Raw genomic sequence first — 18,798 nt, 5'->3', positions numbered from 1 at the left:
CATATCTTGTTGTTCAGCCTTAGGACGTAGCAATTGCACCTCTTAGTCGTCCTCCCCCCCACCCCGACTATAACATTGTAAGGTTGGACCGGTCCTCAAAGAAAAAAGGGGGTGGCATTGCTTGTATCTACCGCTCCAACTTCCTTGTTACAGAACTGCTGGTAGACCCAACGGTCTCCTGTGAATACCTCGCACTCGCCATCTCCAACAATACCTCACAACTGTGCAAACTTCACATTTTTTACCATCCCCCTGGCAATAACTACACATTTACCGACCTCCTCATGGAAATCATCACAGCCAAGGTGTCCCCAAACTCTAACAACATTTTCCTTGGAGATTTCAACTGGAATGATTCTAAGGTCAATGCCTTCAGAAACTTCTTGGCCGATCAAGCCCTTACCCAAGCCTGCTCCCTCCCCACTCATTCGAAAGGTGCCACCCTAGACTGGATCATTGCTAAGGAATCAGCGGTCAAACTCATCTCCATTGAGCCGTGTGATTGGTCTGATCACCACGCCATCACCTTCCTCCTGCCCAGCACCCACAAATCATGGACACCTCAACCGGTGATTCCCAAACGATGGATTAGGGAAACCAAGAACCTCGACCACGAGGAGGAGGAGCCTAGCCAGCAACCGAGATGGCCGCCTAGCTCCTCGGCTCCGCCGACCTTTGTGCCTTTCATCAATATCCTGCTTTTAATCCTGCACCTCCGTGCGCCACACTTACCTAGGAGACGCTCCTGCTCCTGCTGTTGCAAACCCCGGTGAAAGCGGCGCGATCCCGGTGGTGAAGAGCCTCTGTTTCTATCCCGGCCTTTCGAGTGACCGCAGCCGGGTCCTTGGTTTACGGAGACGGCCGGCGGCGACAACAACAGCAGCGGCCGCTGCGGAGGGGGAGGAGCCGGTGGGCTGTGTCGGCGGACTGGCGCTGGGTTTTTTCATCGTAGCTTTCCTCGGCCCGGCTTCCCAGCGCGCCCTGCCTGCAACACTGTATCGGCTCCCGCGCAGTGTATCCCGGCCTTGCTGGAAGAGGGCCGGGATTGTTTCTTTGTTGCACTCCCCCGTGGCGGACGCCATTTTCCGCGTCTGCAACCCAGTGCCTGCCAAAGGGGTTCCCTGCTCTGCCGGCTTCTTCTTTATAAAAGCTTCCCTACTACCGGCTGCCTTCCTATCGCTGTCCCAGCAGTGCCCTGCAGCCATTTCACAGACTTATCGAGGGCGGCTGGCTGACGAGTGAAACTTGCTTTTCGTGGCGCTTTATAGCTGTGCGCACAAGATGGTGGCCAATGCTGCATCCCCAATTCCGGATCCACCGCTGGGGCTTCGGGATATCCTGGATGCACTCGAGGACCTGCGTATGGCCTTTCACCACTTTGCTAACGGTTTGGGGGCCCGGCTCATTGAGGTCCTTCCAGCTGGTCACGATGGCCCCTCAGCGCTGCACACTACGCCACATCCTCCATTGTTCGACGGTGGATCATCCGCTCTGGAGTGTACGGAGGCGATGGATGAGCACGCCTCAGTGTCGGCTGCAGTATTCTTCTGCTTTGACTTGGGGAAGCTCGGTGACACTGCTCCTTCGCGAGGACCGGTGATTAAGGCTCAGACGCCATGTTGCCCTTCTCCTTTGTTCTCTGGAGACTTGCTTCTTCGCGTCCTTTTGGACTTACTGTTTGTGCATCGTTTGACTGCTATGCTGGAACTCTCATCTGGTCTTGCTCCCCATTGTGCTGTTTTCGGATTGGCAGTGAAAATTTCTTGTGCCCTATGCTACCGACCTCCAAGCCAGTTTGCCTCGTCGCAGGCACCTCGACTTCTGCATTGGATTCCACGGTGGCCCTTTCCGTCCATGTTAGCTTTTCTGGAACTGGACTCTGTTGTCACGCTGGTTCGAAGGGGACAGGGCTGATGACGCTTTTTCTTATGCTGTAACTTCCTACGTGCATGGCCAGGACTGTAAATGACAATTGTTGGAGGTACAGGTTGATTAGGTACTAGGTCGGGGCCTGGGGTTGGGCGGCCTTGGGTAACGTTATTGTCTGCTTTGTTAATATCCTGGGCCCTCCTCCGATCAAACGTGAATTTTTTCGTTCTCTTTCTTCTTTTTCTTCTCTCTTCTGCATTTCGGGCACTCCTTTGGGGCGACAGACACACTGCTAGGGGGGGGGTAGGCCGTAGCCTCTGCATGCGTGTAGGGTGGGGGGGTAATTTTGTCGATCGTTTTAGTTTCTATGGGCCTCTTTTCTTCCTTTTTCTCTTTTTATCACTTTTTCTATATTTCGGGTTAATCTGGGCGACAGGCACGCTGTTAGTGGGGTAGACCGTAGCCATTACAGTGATGTAGGGTGGGGGGGGTGTTTGTTGTTTTAGTTTGTTTTATTCTATGGTCCCTTTTTGCCTTCTTCAGGGGGTGGGCTGTGTCCCTTGGTGTTTACTCCTCTGTTTCGTTAGCGTCTGCACTTTCTCCTTTTTCGGGGCGGGTGGGCTGTACGTATGGCGTCCACTTTATTTGTTTGTTGGTATTCTTTGTCTATTTTGTACCTGATGTGGGCGTGTGTGGTCTTTGGGCTCTGCCCTACTGTGTCATCTGCTTGCGTGGGGGTCTGTTCCCGCCCGCCCCCCCCCCGTTTTTCTTTTCGGTATATGTTGCATGACGCGCTGGTAGATATGGTTACTGCCTCCTTTATATAATGTAAAATGAAACCTCTTTATCCTGGCGCTGGCGATGTTATGTTTGTTGCATCCATCCTGTATTCATCCTGTCGTATACATTGCTATGTTTTTTTTGACTCTCCTGACTTTGCGGCCGGCCCCTGTGGTTGTAGGCCAGCGCTTGTACTTATACCTGTTTTTCAATAAAGGTTTTTAAAAAAAAAAAAAAAAGAACCTCGACCACAAGAATCTGGCAGCGCGCTGCGAGTCTGACCTCCCCCCTCCCCCACAATGCACATCGGTCACCAACCTAGCGGACCATTACTCCGCCACCATATCCAAGATTCTCGATGACTTGGCACCTCTAAAACTAAAAAGAACACCTATCAAGGACAGAAATCCCTGGTTCAGCAGATCCCTCAACAAGGAGAGGAGATCCATTCGACAAACCGAACAAATCTAGAAACAACACCCATCTGCAGCACATCTAAAACTTCTTCGACAGGCCAGAAATGCCTACAATAAGAAAATCCTTAGCACTAAAAAATAATTTTTCAGAACTGAGCTGGAGAACACCAAAAATCGAACTCGCAAGCTGTTTGACTTGGTCAAACAACAATTCAACAAACTAGCTAAAACCGCCAAAGAATCACCTAAACCCCTAATTTCAAGCGAGGAATCTCCTCTTTCTTCTATGACAAAATCTCTGCCCTAGGAAATGAACTTAAATCCGCAAGCCGCCACCACCAAAATCAAAACCAACCAGCCCCACCTCTTCCCTCCGAATTGTCCTCCCTAACCTCACCCAAAAACTTAGCGCACTGGTCCAACTTTAAAACCTATGACAACCACCCTATCTCGAGAATTCTTGCCTCCTTAAAACCAAACAATCACTTTAACGATCCCCTCCCCTCTAACTGCTTAGCTGCCGCTTCTCAGGCAATCAACGGCTCCCTCCTACAGGGCTCAATTCCTGATCCGCTTAAAACTGGCCAAGTTGTCCCCATCCTAAAAAAAAAAAAAACACACTGGACCCTGCCTCCGCTGAGAACTACAGACCCATATCAAACATCCCACTCCTTGCTAAAGTCATGGGAAAATGTGTGCAACAGCAGCTAAGCCAACACATCAACAACTTTCACCTGCTAGAGGACTTCCAATCTGGCTTCAGACCGGGGCACAGCACGGAAACCACCCTCCTCCACATTGTGGAGGACGCCCTCCAAGCCCTAGACCTAGGCAAAACCTGTCTCCTAATCCTCCTAGATCTCTCCTCCGCCTTTGATACGGTGAACCACAAGATTCTCCTAGAACGCCTCAAACTCAGGATGGGATTGAATGGCACCCTCCTTCAATGGTTGAGAACCTTCCTCGATAACAGCTCTCAGAGAGTCCTCATCAACGGTGAGCTATCCGTCCCCTCTCCGGTTTCTGTTGGAGTTCCCTAAGGATCAACCCTCGCCCCCCCCCCTTCTGCAACCTTTACCTTGAAGCCCTCACCGAGGTGCTACGTGCCGCCAACATCTCCTACCTCATGTACGCCGATATTTAGGTCTACATAAAAATCTCTTCCCCTGAGGACATTCTCTCTTAACGAGGCCTTGAAACTAACAGTCCATTGGCTCACTGCCAACCAGCTGAAACTCAACGCAAATAAAACCGAATTTCTTCTAATCCCCCCTCCCAAACCCAATCCAGACATCCAGGAATGGATCAAGACAATCACGGCACTAAACTGCCCTCCTACCATTGTGGACTCTGCAAAATCCCTTAGTATAACCCTTGACGGCAGCCTGAATATGCAAGGCCATATAAACTCTAGGGCCAAAACGGCCAGATTCCACCTGAGCAACCGAAGACACCCAAAACCCTTCCTCGATGCCTCCGACCTTAAAACGGCAACCCAGACCCTAGTCATTGCCAGACTTGAATATGGATGCTCTACTCTCGCAGGGCTACCCAAAAACTCACTATCCCCATTGAAAGCCTGCCTCAACACAGCTGCTAGACTCCTAACGGGCTCAAGAAAATTTGACCACATCTCTTCCCACCTCAAAGCTCTGAACTGGCTTCCCCTAGAGGCCAGAATACAATTTAAACTAGCCTGCGTTACTCACAAAGCTCTATACTCGAACTCCCCTACATTTCTCGCACAAAAACTCCTGATATCCGGAGGAGCCAGAAACCTCCGATCCGCCAAAAACCTGTTGCTGCAACCAACACACTTCCGGAAGAAAAAAACCTACATTCGGGCCTTCTCAGGGGCCGCACAAAGAATCTGGAACTCTCTTCCTCCCTCCATCATAAGACTTCCGTCCCTGGCACACTTTAAGGAGACCAAAACCTTCTTAATGGGAAAATACCTCACCTAAAGTATACTTTTCTATCACCTCATCGACTTGTTCCACCCTCCTCCTCGACATTATCCATGACCTCCACCGATGACACATTTTTCTGCACTCCGGGGCTTCTTCCCATGAGATGAAACAGCGTGTATATTATACCTACCTGCCTTAATTTTTATCTGCTTTAATTGGTTATCCCTCATGTAGATTGGACCTTTGACGGCTTGCACCTCCTGTATATTCGGCTTTAATTTTATCCCACATGTAGCTTGGACTTAAGACTGCGTGATCCCCCCTTACAATGTATGCTTGGCTCTCCCAATGTAATACTTCCCATCCTCACTACTTGTATTCCTTCCCCTCAAGCCTGTAAAGCGCTCTGATACCCTCACGGGTCTGGTTCGCGCTCTATAAAATAAATAAATAAATAATAAAGAAGACACCGAGGCTGTCGATTCTTGCCTTGCCTCCTTTGTGTGTTCTTTCCAAAGTTCTATTTATCTCTGGGCGGGCCTGGTTTGGGATCTTCCCTATAACAGCCCATGTAACCATCGTTCAAACGTGCTCTCTCCTTAAGTAACTCCATGGTGCTTGTTGGATGGAGACCTATTCATGTATGATGAATAAATCAACTTTGGTTTGACTCCACTTCAGTGTCGTTTCCTCCTTACTTGATAAGAACCGGTGGCAAAGTGGTGTGGCCCTGCACCAGCAGATTAGAATGAATCTGCTCCACAGTGACTTTTAATTATATAGTATAAAGATAGCTTCAGACATGGCCATATGTAAATCAGTCTAACCCTGTGCCTCGTGTGGACTCTCCAGCCTGAACTGCCACGCCATGTCTTCCCTGGACCGGAAACAGCCATCCTGTTCACTTTGCCACTTGATTCAAGCTAGCCTGGCTGATGACAGCTGTTTAGCCAGAAACCGGTCCCAAGATGCTTGTTTCCAGTCCAGGGAAGACTTGGCTTTTCAGTTTGGGCTGGACTGTTCCCATGAGGCACAGGGTCAGACTGATTTGCATAAGGCCATGTCTGAACTGGGGTGGCGGAGTGAGCTAAAAAATGATGATGGATTAAACCCAGATCAGTTGACTGGGGGTGAGTGCTTGCAATGTTCAACACTCCGTCCAGCATCTCCTTTTGGTTTTAATTAATAACAGTAACACACTCTTGATCAATGTGGTCTAGTCTAGAATTAAGGCAAACCCCCTCATGCATAAGTATTGCAACTAGCGGAAGCTCTCTATGAGGCGTAGTAAAAATATGGACTCCAAGAAGCAAAAAATGGAGAAGGGAGAGGGAAGATATGTCTCTTGTATAAATGTAATGTTAATTTTTTGCCAGTCTAATAGACCTCGTACTAGTTTAAAACGTTCCTATTGTTTAGACCCCGGATATTGCAGGATTTCTATTTCAGTTCATATGTGTAACTGGTTTAGGAATTTAAAATGTCAGTCACAGTTTGAGTTAGTGTATGTACAATCAGTGAGTGTATCATATGCTGTGCATTCCTCTACCTCAAAGCAAACCAACACAATAAGGTAACCAACATGCAATACCAACCACACAGTGCACCCCAACATTGAGTGAGAAAACCCCAACATGTCCAACAAAAATCACAATTCACAGAAGTTAGCAAAGAAGTGAAATACACATATGGTGGTGGGAGGGTCACCAATTTCCCCTCCCCTGAACCCCAATTAATTATGGAGTCAAAAGGGAGAGTGGCAGGTTAGTGCAGACTCATGGTAAGAGGAAAACATAAGGATATCCGATACTACTTAGAGTGTAGGAGCAGCAGTAGGTGTCACAAATGGAATTTAAAACATTATAGACGAACGGTGGGGCTGCAGTCATGTAGTCATCAGGTTTTGGAGTGTATACTCTTTGCAATGGGACAGGCATAAGTCCATAATAGTTATTATCTCTACTGATATTGGAAATGGATGGGTCATTGGAACATTCAAGGCCCTGCCTCAGCTGTGTGTTTCAGTCTGAATATATTTAATAATGAAATGGCTAATGTCTGTCGGGGAGGAAAAGAAGTTGGATCTCCCCTTATATTCTACTACGAACTTGGAAGGGTATAGCAAAGAATATTTTATTTCATGGAAGATACCTTTTTTCTTTACATTAACAGTGCAGCGCACTTTCTCAACTCCTACTATAAAGCCTCTGTAAATGGATGGCACGTAACCATTATAGGTAAGTATTTCTTTGGCTACGGCTAGACATATTGGGGTTTCTCTATCTCTGTAATTTAACAGCCTGGCAATCTGTGAGCACACTACAATGAAAGTGCATAAAAAGTGTTCTTTGGCTAACAGACCGGGCAGAAGATCCTCCACAAACATCTTGACTGCCCATTGCTTAGGATTCAGGTATGCCTACTATGCAATGGTTGGTTGTTACATGGCGATCTCACTTAGACATCTTCATTCTTAGCTTTCATATCCAGACCAGCCTTTTCTATTCTGCTGATAGTTTATTTGAATTCACTGAAACCATCCTCAGACTCTTTGTTCGGCAGTATCGAGTCTAGTGGCATGTTTGTTAATGGCTTCTTTCATGTGATTATGGAGCACTGTGACACTGACAATCTTAAGGCCTGATTCACAAAGGACCTCCACGCTTGTGGTGGAGGCATCATACTTGTGGCGGGACCTCCGCAATGGGTAATTGCACTACAGAGGTCCTGCCACGACTGTGGGGCCTCTGCCACGAGTGCAGAGGCCCTTTGTGAGTTGGGCCCTTCGTGTTTATGTCTGAAGGCTATTTGTGCACCTCAAACAAAATCGGCTTGAATCTCATCTTGTGCAACATTGGAAAGCACATTGAGGCAGCTGGTAGACAGCACTTTTCCCGAGGTCTCATTAGGTTTATGATGGTGTTTGTTTTCAAAATGAAGTTTAGTTTACTTTTTTAATCATACTTACCCATTTTGTGAGAGTGCTGGTCTACTTGACAACCACAACGAGTTTTCTCCTTTAACAAATGTGCAGGTAACAAAACTCAATGAATTAATCAAATCTGGTGCCCCCTCTGATCCATATTCACCTAGAATATTTCAGTTAGTACCCGAGACATTAGCCACACATCTTACAATGCTCTTAAACAGAATGTTTAATTCAGGATATTTCCAAACCTATGGACAAAAGCTTCTATACTACCTCTACTAAAGAAATCCACATTAAATCAGTTTGAGATCAGTAGTTACCGCCCCATTTCTAGATTGCCTTTTCCAGACAAATTAGAAGAAAAAAACTATTAAACTGGAGCATTCTTCTTTTTTAGACACTAAATTCATACTTGATTCTGACCAATTCGGGTTTAGATGCAGCACAGAATCTGGTTGATTATATCAACGGAAGGGGTAGAACAACCCTGGACAATGGTGGCAAGGCAGAACTTATTTTAGAAAATGTGTTTATTGCATTTGACACGGTTAAAAACTCAGTTCTGCTAACTCACGTTTAGAGCATAGGAATTAAGGGCGCGTCCCTGGCTCTCTTCAGTTCCTTTCACGCAGATATAGAACAGTCAGTTATGCCTGGGGGTTATATTTCTAAACCTTTTTCACTCCCTTCTGGGGTTACCCAGGGCTCATCAGTAAGTCCTATATTTTTCTGTCAAACCTCTAGCCAGAATAATCAGTTACTTTGGGTTTTCCTTGGTATCTTATGCAGACGAAACGCATATTGTGGTCTCTAGCACAAGTGATTACTCTGAGGTTCCCAGTAGGTTTTACGATGCATGCTGGAAGTAGAAAGATGGATGAAAAAGAACTGCCTAAAACTGAATTGGGGCAAAGCTGAGGTTTTGTTTGAAAATAATACATCCTTTTAGTTCCCTGGTAGGTGGTCTTGTTATTCCGGAACTCTTCCATCTCCCTCCAAAAAGGTAAAGAATCTTGGGCTCATTTTCAAAGATCAACTGATTTTCTATGACTAAATCAATCATGTCACGTCATCATGTTTTTATACCCTGAGAATACGGAAGAATATTTTTCCCTGCATTCCTCTTGACTGCCAAAAAAACAGTGGTAGTAGCATAAGTCTGATCAAACATTGGTTATTGCAATGCTCTTTATATAATATTCAACAGAGATTCCGGATTAAACGACAAATTCTTCAGAATGCCTCTATACGTCTTCTTTTAGTGGTTCCAAAGTTTCAACCCATATCACATGAATTACCTAAACTTCCTTAGCTGCCAGTAAAGAAGCACATCATCTTCAAGGCCATGTGTATTGCTCACAAGGACCTTCATGATTGTGCCCCGGGATATTTACAGCATGCTTTACAGTGGTATGCTCCCACAACAACACTTTGGTCCACTTTTTCATACAATTTGGTGGTACCAAAAATCAAAAAAGAAACCTGGGTAAGGAGGGGGTGGGGTGGGGGTAGGAGGATATCTCCTCCACTGTTAAACTGCGGAATAGATTATTTCTGCACTCAAAAACCCAAAACAGACTCTTTTCGGAAATCCCTCAAAACATGGACATTTACAAATTCCCAGCTTCAAGTAATATCCCAATATGCTCCAGTCCCATTTCAGTTTGTTGCAGTCCAATGTTTTCTCCGTCTCAATAGCGCCAAGACGCCTATGGGCAGTTGTGGGCTTTAAAGAATTTCCCTTCATACTATGGGCGAGCAGAACTCAGAGACTAAGGCCCTCACCCACCCTTGATCCATTGGGCGCATGGCCAGAGCCGCTCGAAGCAGGAGACCCGCTCTCCTATGTGTCAGTTATTCACTTCAGAGTGGGGCACAAGCACGCTTGAAGTTAGGGGGCTGCAACTGTTCCAACTTGGGATCGTGGGTAATGAGAGCTGCAGGCTGATTCAGAAGACATTACCAGTACCCAACAGCGAATGCTGGCTTAGTGCTAGCAGAGTAGTCTCAGAAAATTCATCTGCTGACTGCAATTCATGGGTGAATCAGCAACACAGCAGGTCTGCTAGTCCTATGTCAGGAGTAGCTAAGAACTCCCAGAACTAAGACGTGACCGCCACTCAGTGCTGGGATGTGTCAAAGTTGGGCTTTGAGGCAGGTAAAATGCTGTGATGTGTGTATAAAGATGGAAAAATGACATATAATACTGTAAGGTCAGAGAGACTGGATTATGTGAGCATCTTGGTTACCGACTTGGCCACATCCCATTTCCTGGGATGTGTGTGACAAATTACTTTTTTTCTAGAGTACATACCTGTTTACCTCTTCATTTAAAGTGGCTGTTCAGTTAGGCAGCATCATTAGATGATTGTATGGCTTTGATATAATATTGCTGTCTGTAGTTTCATTAAGGTTAGAGGTTCTTAATGGTGCATATGGAAACTAGTGAGATAAGATAGATGTGCTACTAAGTTGGCACCACTTAGCCAACTCCATGGCTTTCGTGCCCGACTGTCCCCAAGATTGTGCCAAACACATACTACTGGCTTGGGAAATTAGAAATTTATGTCATCATACCTAGTTTGGTGTGACTAAAGAAGAGGCAATTCTTAGCCAACTACATGGCTTTGGTGGTATGTAACTTATACATACTTTCAAGGAGAACGTTTGATGGCAAAATGAGAAACAAATAAAGGTAGACTAAAACAGAGCAGGATAGAAATTTGCAAACTTTATCAGAGAGGCCTGAGCAGAAGTCGAAGTCTCAGAATTATAACTGCCCAGTGGACTGCAACAATTACAATGATATTACGGTCACTGTAAAATGTAGTGGTCATTTGCACTTCAAAAAGGGCATGAGAAACTGTGAGACTATGGCTATTGCCAAGAAGAACGAGACACCCCATGCAAAGTCACCACCACAATTCATAACCATGCTGGTTGAAAATTCTGCCCTCTCTGACCACTTTCATGGGGTTCAGGACCCTACAATTACCGTGTGCCCTCTTCTATTAGATTCACAGTAATCTATGGTGTTTATGCGGGCTGGGAGTGCTGTGACACACAAACACAAAACTAACCATGCTTTTAAGGTTCCCAGACACATTTAAAAAGTGCATTGTCAGGGCACTATCCCAAGTACCTTCAGATCACCAGCCTCAGGTTTCTCAGTCACAGAATCTTCCTCTTCCTACAAGACAAGAATGTAGAAGATTAAGCCCTTGAGAGTGCAGGCTCTGGCAGTTTGCACATGCACAGCAAGGGGCTTTGGTTTGGTAACTGATTCTGGGTCGCCCTCTGGCCATGCTGCCATTGGAGTGCACCTATTCACAACTTGCAGAACCTAGTTTCAGGAAAGCGGAGAGTTGAAAGACTTCTTAAGTCATGGTTAAAAAAAAGGATCTTTCCACACTTTATTATAGCCTTATAGCCCGCCGTAGCAGCTATACCGGCTATTAAAGACCCGCTCCGGCGTTTAACAAGGGAGCGGGACTTTAATAGCTGGTATAGTCCAGCTACGAAGGGCTATAAGGCTATTCGAACATTCTGCCACTAGAGGGCAGAATGTTCTAACAAATAAAACAAAGGCGTCTCGGAGACCGAGGGAGTTTAAATCCCCTCGACCTCCAAGAGGCCATTGTTCACTGCAATAGCTGTGAACAAAAGCAACATTGGAATGCTGCTCTGCGGGCCTTTACTGGCCTGTAGAAGCACAGAGCACTCCATTGTATTCAATGGAGTTCGCCACATTCCAATGTTCTAATATAGCCTTATATCCCACTGTAGCGGGCTATATCGGCTATTAAAGGCCCGCTCCCGCGTTCGGCTCTGGACTAACAAGTGACCGGAACTTTAATAGCCGGTATAGCCCTGCTATGAAGGGCTATAAGGCTATTAGAACATTCTGCCACTAAAGGGCAGAATGTTCTAAGAAATAAAACAAAGGCCTCTCCATGCTCGAGGGGATTTAAATCCCCTCGAGCTCCGAGAGGCCTTAGCAAAACATCGGAATGTTGGTCTGCGGGCCTTTACCGGCCCGTAGAAGCACAGAGCACTCCATTGTATTCAAATAGAGTTCTCCACATTCCAATGTTCTAATATAGCCTTATAGCCCGCCGTACCATCCTGTACCGACTATTAAAGGCCCGCTCCCGCGTTCGGCTCGGAACTTTAACAAGAGACCGGGACTTTAATAGCCAGTAAAGCCCTGATATGAAGGGCTATAAGGCTATTAGAACATTCTGCCACTAAAGGGCAGAATGTTCTAACAAATAAAACTAAGGTCTCTCGAAGCTCGAGGGGATTTAAATCCCCTCGAGCTCCGAGAGGCCTTTGTAAAACATTGGAATATTTGTCTGTGGGCCAGCACAGAGCACTCCATTGTATTCAATGGAGTTCTCCACATTCCAATGTTCTAATATAGCCTTATAGCCCGCCGTAACATCCTATACCGGCTATTAAAGGCCCGCTCCCACGTTCGTCTCGGGACTTTTACCCCTCCCACGATGGTGACGGAACTGCTCCGTCACGCCCCTCGGGTGGGCTGTGCTGGTGACGGAACTGTTCCGTCACGGCCCGCTCGCCGCGCCTGTGCGGCGCGTTCTATTGAGCGGGCGGAGCCGTGACGGAACCGTTCTGTCACAAGCACAGCTCACCCGAGGGCCGTGACGGAGCGGTTCCGTCACCAGCGTCGGAGCGCCGCGCGGCCCCACCCACCCCTTAGCACTGCGGCGGAATAGCCGCCGCAGCGAAGGGGTTAACAAGGGACCGGGACTTTAATAGCCGGTATAGCCCTGCTATGAAGGGCTATAAGGCTATTAGAACATTCTGCCACTAAAGGGCAGAATGTTCTAACAAATAAAACGAAGTTCTCTCAAAGCTCGAGGGGATTTAAATCTCCTCGAGCTGCGAGAGGCCTTTGTAAAACATTGGAATGTTGCTCTGCGGGCCTTTACCGACACATAGAAGCACAGAGCACTCCATTGTCTACAATGGAGCTCCCAACATTCCAATGTTCTAATTTGTGTTACAATGACCAGGTCATAAACAAAACATTATCACTAAAGGAACATCATAAGAAAATACTTGGGAATGATGAAGATACCAAAATATCATACGAATGCATAGCATTCAATGCACAGGGGGTAACTAAAACAACCAAGCGTGATTTCAGGGGACCATATCAGACTTGGATACTCTATATGCAAGCAGCAGGACCAAACCAAAATGAAGGAAATTCCCAGCATGCCTAACATTCACAAAAGGGCCAAGGACACAGAGCATGACAGGTCAAGTGACAGTACACTCTTCTCAAGGCAATCCGAATACTCAATATAAATCAACAGCTTAAATTAATTACAGTGGATGCAATCATGTTCTCTACCAGCGACATGTATCGTAATGCCTGGTAGGAGTACACACATACTGAACAGATGCTAGCTACAAGCACCCTCAAAAATATTAAAATCACATGAAATCAAGGGGTGGGGGAGCCAGACCCTCCCACACTAAAGTTGTGGCAGGGGACTGGAGAGGTGTGCACTGGCAGAAGAACCTTTGTATAAGGCAAGGCTATATTGAAAAATATCTGGAAATCAAGTACAGCTGGAGGCAACAGAGAGAGTGTCTGAGTTTTGCAGTGGGTATTCCACATTTCTTTGCACATGACCAGCAGGTTGGGAGCGCGGAAGGCAGACTTGCTAACCTGCATACGGAGGTGACATGCCTGAGCTAGATGTTTTACTGCTATATCACGGATTATTTTGTATATGTTGATGCTTTTCAATAATATATTTTTTTTTAAATGCTTTGTGAAGAGAGGAGATATCTCCCCTCACAAACAAGCACCATAAGCCATTGTAATGCAGAGAGAACTCCTACGTAGTGTGCACCAAATTCAGTCAGGCGAAAATACAAGTATATACTGCTTTCAAATTGGGCATGGCATATTCAATTCACATGCATTTTGGAAAGTCTTTTTTTACAGACAAACACTACATAATTTAAAGATAGGTCAGCAGTGAACCTTGTATCTGGAAACTGCAGTCATTATAACGCTTTAAAACCTCACAGCAACTTTATAAAGAAACAGTCCTCCAGTAATTATCCTGTTGCCTTTTAGGCCTTGTGTACATCTTTCAATGCACGAGAGTAGTTATTAACCAAAGAGTTAAACTTACAAATAATCTAATTTCCAGCTGAATTTACGTCAACCAACAAACCTACAAAACTTTGCGTCTAACCTAACAAATTGAAGTCTGTATGCTTGCACCCATCATCACCACCACCACTGTTCACTTAAGACCTTTAGATATAAGACATGCACTGAAAAGCCTATTATAATCGTAGTACCTGGAATTTCTACCATCGTTCTGTTTGGACCTGCAAGTGCTTCAAATGTACTTTGTCTTGCAAGTGTACCGTATGCAAAAGAAAGTCATTCTTAAGATTTATACCAAGTTTCTAATTCATTTTTGTCTTTGACCACCACATTTGTTTCCAAGAATACCACAGTATTACAAAGATTATTTCTTATATTTCCATTATCCATCAATGCAATATGTGAATATTTTTATTCCATTCATGGAATTTACTCACAATTCGAGCTTGCTTTCAACAATTACTTCATAATTTTGGATCTTGCATGTCAATTATATAGTTGAAGACTCTGGTTTCTCTTCAAACCAAATAAATTATATAATTGATGAAAACACATCCTAAGTTCGGTCAACTTCAAAGGAAAAGGTCTAATTTGTTTATCCAATATGTTTCATTCAAGCACAATAGATCGCTATCACCATCTCAAGGGGATAGGATTTGTGATTGCCATTTGAAACCTGAAATGATGTACAGTGGGATATATGGCTCCAAAATGTTGCAACACTTGGTAAGTAGTATTTTTGGGTTATTCTACCTAAGTTGATTCAAACTTGTCTGAACTTTTGTTGTCGTTTGTCTGGTGTAGAAAGAACACATGGGCATTTTATCATGCAATAGTAGAATCCTTTACGCTTAAGAGCTTGGCAATTTAGGCATGATATATTTGACACGTTTAATGGCATTGTTCCACTGAACAAAACTGCCTAAACAGTGGATTATTACTGGAGGAAAAGCCCTAGAAAAACAACAAAGAGCAGCTAATTCCAGGACGGATTGGAAACATGAAGTTGTCCATATTAGAAAATCTATAACAGCACCTTCATAACGTGCTGTACTCAATACTGTAGCATTGTATGGCACTGCTACAATATTGGCTTTATTTGTTAGTCTTGCTCCAGTCTACTACTTATGGAACAGCATCATTTTAAATCACAAATGTGGGTCAAATACTGTTACAATATTAGCATTAAGCAAATATGTGTGCGGCTCAGAATGATTTCATCGATAAGCAGATAATGCCACAGTACAAGTACCTTGTAGAATAATATCCACTTTATGTAGAGCTAATCAATTTGAGGAAGGCATACACATAAGGTGAAAACCCATCTCTATCCACTCAGAGTGACAGAAATTACCATGCTGCACTAACTAGATGAAGCAGCCTCATTCACTCTGAACCATACTGCACTAACAGTAACAATACTAGATTAGCAGTTCTCACTCCAAAATAGTACACGTTAAGATAAACAGCTTCATACAGACCCCAGGTGAGCAGTAACTGTGAGAGTGCTTTAACTATTTTATTATATATAATCTGCAGTGCTCTAAAATTAGTGACCAAACACTGCTAAAATGCCTCAATTAGTTTGCACCAAGTCCACAAAAGAAACATCAGGAAAGCGAAGGAAGATACTAAGAGACCACACAAACAAACCATTGCTCCCAGGCCTTTATATAGAGCACCCAGGACAAACCAGGTCAAGCCTTAAGATAGGAGCCTAATATCTCCTTTCAGAATAATGCAATTATGCCAAATTGTAATTACCCATGTATGGCAGTACTTCTTCAGACCAGAGTAGCAAAGTAGCGACTGTCTGTAGTGTATGGCTTGGGCAGGGAGCAGAAAAGGTAGAAGCCATATCTGTCATGCTCACCTTTCTCAGACATGCAAAATACGTAAATACTGAGTGACATACTGTCCAGCAACTGAGTACTGTCTGCTGCAGTGCACTCACAGTGTAGCATTTAGCACCCTGTTGCTTGCTGTCAGGTGTAAGGCAGCCGTGACAACTGCTCACCACTCCCAACAAAACCCTCCTTCATCTGAATATATTTTACACTCTTTCAAAAGATGCAAATCAGTTTGACTCTTCGGATTTGATCCTTCTTATCACTTAGACTTACAACGCATGCTCAATTTAAAAAAAAAAAGTGCCAGTGCCAATTGTGTGTAGGAGGGGGGGGGGACCACCAACTGCGCTCTTATGCACTTATGTGCCATCCACAGTCCAGCCATGAAAACTCTCTCCACAGGGCACCCAGACCTTCAACAAAAAATTCACCACAAGATTCCAATGAGTGGAGGGTGTCATTTATAGGGATACGTCCATAGACTAGGGGCAATGCTCTGAAACCCGGTACTACCTGAGCAACCATTTATACCCTCTCCTCAAACACAAAGATATCCAACCATGTTCATGTGCCATAGAGGATGAAACAAGCTGTAATGGCCTACACCCATGCAGAACCTTCACAAGTGGGCAGGAACCTACTCTGTGCACTCTTTTCCAGCTCACAATAAGTGTCTGTGTGAAAGGTAATGATGTTGGGCGACACACAATAGTATCATATGGAATGGCAGGTCGGGGAAAGTGCAAGATTTGTAGGAAGAATGCTTATGTCAGCTGCAGGGCAGGTCCCTGTAGATCAATGCAGCTTTTTTAGGTTAAGAAGTCATGTGCACAGATTCCCAATATTCGGGTAGTATGAAATGTCATCTCCCATATACAATTTTATAATAATGTGAGTCGGAAAGGGATGGAAATGGTGGAATTTCGCTCCTAGCCCATTGGAGTTGCATGGTATTCTGAAGGCCTCTATGTTTGTATCTGTTTAACATTGGGGAATTTCCTTCTCTGTGTCAAAGGAACAGGCACCCAATCCACTAAGGAAATATGAATTTGTGCAACCAAAAGGAAACAGGATAGGTCATCAATTATAATTTCTTTCATTTTGGAAGACTTCCTAAATGTCTATTTGACGGGAGATACAAGTTTCACACCAGAAAAAGGAATGCAATTTTTTAGTTGGCCTGGATTAAGTATGACCTTCACACAAGTTTCAGCTATTTGACAGACCACTAAACTAAAATTATCACTTTGAGCTGCAAAAAAAAAAACATTGCTTCAAGAGATAGTTGGCACGAATGCTGGTCTTAAGCAGTGGTCAAATAGACTCATACCATTGGAAACAATGTGGATAGTACTTTTGAAACTTCTGCTGCAAGCATATACCCTCCAGTACATGCTTTTAGCACACACAATGTATGCTAAATGCTTATTAGCACTGTAGTTACATTTCAATAATATGCTAATGATCAACGTTTTCCTCTGGAATGGGTGTTGCATGAAATGAGGAGGATGGCTAACAGTTTGAAGATTTCTACAGGAAGGGGAAAAAAACATTGGAATGGAAATTAAAAAAGATCTTAAGAGAGAGCCATGGGTGTAATAAAAAATAACTATGCCCTCAGTAAACTGTAGTGATGGGCTGCATACATTCAATTAGGTTTGCTTCTTTACAGAAGTACAAAAACCCAGAGCTAAATACAACTGTATCAAGAACTCACCAAAGCACCCTGTAGAAGAGAAGTAGTACTTCTTTCACTGCCAGCCTGCATGTTCTCAGATGATGCGCTCAGCGCATGACAGAGTCCATACTGCCCACAATGCTGTGGTATTTCTGTGCTCAAGGTCACCCACACGTGTGAACGAAGAGCTTACTGAAGTGCCAGGCATACAGGGAGGCTGCAGGACTCTGGAATCCAGGCAAGAAGGAAGGCTGTCAAACTTGGGTTTTTTCTTTATTCACCAAATACATGGCATGACTTTCTGGCAAGGGCATGGACAAGCCTTTTAACCAGCGCTCCTCAAAATGGTGGTCTGTCAAACAAAAAGTTATTCAAGATTTCCAAGCCAGTACCCCCTTTTCCTATGATGTCAGACCCTGATTAAATCACATAAGTGAGAGGACATTCAAAGAAGCTATATCACAACGTATCTGTTTCCCACTTTTCGTAACATTCCTAGCCCACTTGCTACTACTTTTGTCCCAGATTTTTGCTTCTGGCAATTGAATCTTCTTCTGAATTCTTTGCTTGGAATTCTTACTCGTCTCCTTTTCCCTTCCTGGTATCAGAATGAGCTTGTTGCGTTGTGTAGGTCTTCAGTATTAACAGTAATCTTTATTCAAGAGCTACAAGATATCCATGGTAGTTTACTGGTAAATAGCACCCTCTTAATGAGACACTTTACACCTTTCAAATGTACTATAGTTCTTTCCCTGGGCAATCAAAATAAGAACTCAGACATTCTCATCATCCAATCTTTCACAGTAGAGCACTTGCCCCCACACTTCTCGAAAGCTGAGTGCCTCTGTAAGACAGGGACCGGCATTACATTACATTTTTAAGGTTTGCCACAACCCCTGCTGCCAAAGTAAGCCCCCTATCATCAAGCGTCCCTCAAATACCGACACACACACCATTGGCACTAAGTACCCTGGAATCATCCTCTTTTATACTCGCATCTAAAAGCAAAAACCTCATTGACATTCCACACACTAGAATAAACACACCACCCACATCACACCTTCAACACATGATCATCACCGCACACCCAGCAGTAAGTCACGCCCATTCCATCATCACAAACCACAATCTAAATGTTCTTTTCATCATGGAAACCTGGTTCACACTCATTAGCACACATTTTTGATGTCATCGTCCCATCTGGAT

At 44.6% G+C, this 18,798-nt stretch overlaps 1 protein-coding gene across 2 annotated transcripts in view; it reads right to left on the bottom strand.

Annotated features, from left to right (window-relative positions):
* Positions 1 to 18,798, bottom strand: part of SAP30BP (SAP30 binding protein) — a 356,156-nt gene that overhangs the window by 256,169 nt on the left and 81,189 nt on the right. The window contains exon 3 of one of the 2 annotated variants that reach the window (XM_078654538.1): positions 11,047 to 11,094. The exons of the other annotated variant lie outside the window; for it this stretch is intronic. Within the exon in view, the coding sequence (XP_078510664.1) occupies positions 11,047 to 11,094 (48 nt within the window). The remainder of the gene's footprint in view (positions 1 to 11,046; positions 11,095 to 18,798) is intronic. 2 annotated transcript variants of the gene reach the window in all.

Source organism: Lissotriton helveticus, chromosome 7 (genome assembly GCF_964261635.1).
Source record: "Lissotriton helveticus chromosome 7, aLisHel1.1, whole genome shotgun sequence".
Classification (NCBI taxonomy): domain Eukaryota; kingdom Metazoa; phylum Chordata; class Amphibia; order Caudata; family Salamandridae; genus Lissotriton; species Lissotriton helveticus.
The sequence above is the reverse complement of the archived record's forward strand: the minus strand, read 5'-3'. Positions and strand labels throughout refer to the sequence as shown.